The 3,235-nt window shown below is 34.5% G+C and overlaps 1 protein-coding gene across 1 annotated transcript in view; it reads right to left on the bottom strand.

Moving 5' to 3' along the window:
- Window positions 1-1,315: 1,315 nt before the first annotated feature.
- The window catches only part of LOC115239412, a 2,958-nt gene continuing 1,038 nt past the window's right edge, over window positions 1,316-3,235 (bottom strand). The window contains exon 3 of the mRNA XM_029813919.1: window positions 1,316-1,701. Coding sequence (XP_029669779.1) covers window positions 1,316-1,701 — 386 coding nt within the window. The remainder of the gene's footprint in view (window positions 1,702-3,235) is intronic.

Here is a 3,235-nt window from a genome sequence, read left to right as displayed (position 1 = left end):
TATATATATTTATCTAATACATGTGTATATTTAACTAATATATAATGTATAAAATAATGTTTAGATTTAATAGATTTAATATATTATTATCTCTTTGTTCCAGTTCTCGAAGAAATTATTTTGAGATTCCCTAAATACTTGATAATAATAAAGAACACTATTTATCTAATACATGTGTATATTTAACTAATATATAATGTATAAAATAATGTAGATTTAATTTAGATTTAATATATTATTATCTCTTTGTTCCAGTTCTCGAAGAAATTATTTTGAGATTCCCTAAATACTTGATAATAATAATAAAATGAAAGAACACTATGTGAGAAATGCGAAGAGAGCTCCGAAGACGTAAAATATTTCCATATATATCGTAAATTGTATAAATTACTCACAATTTCGTATATATTATATATATAATTCGCATTTCTGAGCAATAAAGCGGCCGTGTTGTGCGTTCCTCGACTACTTTCGCTCATGCATGGTGAGCTTTATTTTATTTCCATTACGTATCTATTTATGTACGGAAAATGTGGTACATGGCTGCATCCGGTGCGCGATCGCTGTTTCGAACTCAATAGAGCGTATTTCACGGTCTTACGTTACGCCTTACGATTACGAGTGCAAGTGCAGTGTTGTATAAATAGAAGTACTCGGTCATGGACAGTGGTCACTCTTACGAGAACCGAAGGAAACGTTGGATTCTCATCGACGCAGGCTGCAGGCATTGAAGTCTCTTTTATTGGGACAAAACTTGAGGCGTCTATTTGTCGTCTTTTTATTATAAAAGAAAACAGGAAATGTTATAATGGAAGCACACAGTCAAACATCAAATAAATATTAATATAAGATGTAACGAATAAATAACGAGTTCGCGTAAAATATACATACATAAAACAATGAGCATTTTCCAGAGGTACTGGTGACTGGCCGCAGAATAAATCGACCGTTATGTATAAATAAAGCAAATAGAAGAAAAAGAAGAGAATCAAAATATAGAAGATTATATAAACATAAAAAAAAGGATAGAAAGAGATTCGGAGAGATTTCAAGTTCCATAATTTTACAGTTAAAATAGCATATATCGCGGAAGAGCTGAAGGCAGGTATCGGAAATTTTTCTTCGAATATAAGATAGACTAGGTATTTTTGTACATGACGGTAGCATAAGCAAGAGAGGAAGGAGATAATGAAGAAATGTGTGAGTGAGAGAAAGAGAGTGAAGCGGACGCAAGTGGAACGAAAGGGAACATCGAATCGTTGGAGAGAAATGCAAAAAAACAAGATGGAGAAACTTTCTATGGTATCGATTAAGCTTATGCCTGGGGTTGGTGGGCGCGATAGGCGATTTCATGGGCGTCCTGCGGTAAACTTCTGGCCCATCCGTGTCCGCTGCTGCCGTATCCACCACCATAGTCACCACCACCGCCGTAACCACCACCGCCGTGGCCACCGTCGTCGTGGCTGACAACGTGACTGCTGCTGTGATGCGGATGCGAAACTACCTCGTAGGTCACGTGCTTTTGGTGAGAGCCGAGGAGCTTCTTCAGTCCGATAATGGCAGAGATCACGAGGGCGATCTTGCCAACGAGCAGGGCTTTACCAGCTATCAGGGCAATCGCACCGAGAGCCAGCGGCAATAAAGCGGCCGCTTTCAGGGCTACGGCGAGCATCAGAGGTCCTAAGATCTTCTGCGCTTTTTCTGTAACATATCAAACATTTTTTACATAAAATTCGGCGATGAACGCTCTTGTATATTTCAATCATCGGTATATTTTTTTAAATAGCTTTTTAATATATAATTCTTATAATCAAGATTTCATTGTACGTATATAAGTGTGATTTAAAATTACATTAATTTTATTTGTATTTTGCGTTAATGAATAATAAATGCTTAAAAATGTGCTTTTGATAAAAAAAAATTTTTTTATATACATGTGCTGATAGACTCTTTAATTATAATATTATTATTAATTATCATAAATTAGCTGTTTAAAACTTTTTTGCTTTTGTATAAAATAAAACGTATATATTCACGTATTTATTTATCGCTAAATGTAGAATATGAATACGGGCCGCGAAGGTTAATGCTATTATTATTCTCTCTTTACACTTCTGTGGAGAACGGGAATCTGAACACATCACGACATCACATGTTTAAATATACGGTTTTGCTCCATGAAGCCTTTCAATTATCCTATTTGGTGATGTACTATTAAGATACGTATTTTTATCAGACAACTAAAAAATTATAAATGCTGTATAGTAATTTGTTTATGCAAGAAATGCATACCTGTTTCACATACATTCCTTTTTATAGCTGTCTTATAATTATATATACTTGATAAAGATGCCAATTTAAAACAAGGAGAAACCGTTCGCTCAAATTGAGTTAAAAGGCAATAATATCATGTAATATCGATAAATTAAAGATGGTTAAAAAATTTAAAAATTTAATACAATATTGATAAAATTAATGTAAAAAATATTTGAAATTTTTTTAAATTATAATATCATAATACGACTGTATCAAGATAATCTATGTGAGTATGCATTTATAAATGATATAATATATAATTTCTTGAATTAATTTGTATAAAATGTTAATTTTGCTTTTTTTCCATGTCGAAATTAATCATCGAATAACAGTAAGAGCAACTCATATGTAGATAAGCAGATGCTAAAATACAAGACGTATACGTAGGTTAATCATTGTAAATTCGATAATAATAGTCCTCCGTAAATCACATCGCGCCAAATATGGAGACGCGTAGTACTTTTAAAGTGGGATAGCGCCGAAGGTCAAGGCGAAGTACCAAGATGGAAAGTATGTCAAAAATCTCGTGCGGTGGGATCTCTCTCTTTCTCTCTCTCGCTCTTTATCTGTGTCTCTCTACCAATCTTTCAATATCCCCGGCACTCTCCTCCTGATCCTCCTCAGTCGAGGAGGTTCAAGGGGAAGCGGAACCAGTTCTTCAGTGGGTCAACGTCTGCGACCGGTATTGGCTTCCTCATCATCATCGTCGCGTGTTCACACGACGGCGATGGACGCCGAGGACTCTCGTACCGCAGCTGACGTTGGCCCGATAAACCCGTGTGATTACCTTTTCGATATGCGAGTAATTTATATCTTTTTCTCTTTACTATTGTATCTTTATATAACGTAAAAATTTCTTTTAAAAGCAAAATGTAAGTTAATAACAGAGAGATTTATATGAAAATATTATAATTTTTAT

The sequence above is a fragment of the Formica exsecta genome, unplaced genomic scaffold (genome assembly GCF_003651465.1).
Source record: "Formica exsecta isolate Colony F162 unplaced genomic scaffold, ASM365146v1 scaffold38, whole genome shotgun sequence".
NCBI classification, from domain to species: Eukaryota; Metazoa; Arthropoda; class Insecta; order Hymenoptera; family Formicidae; genus Formica; species Formica exsecta.
This window is presented reverse-complemented; position numbering and strand designations above follow the sequence as displayed.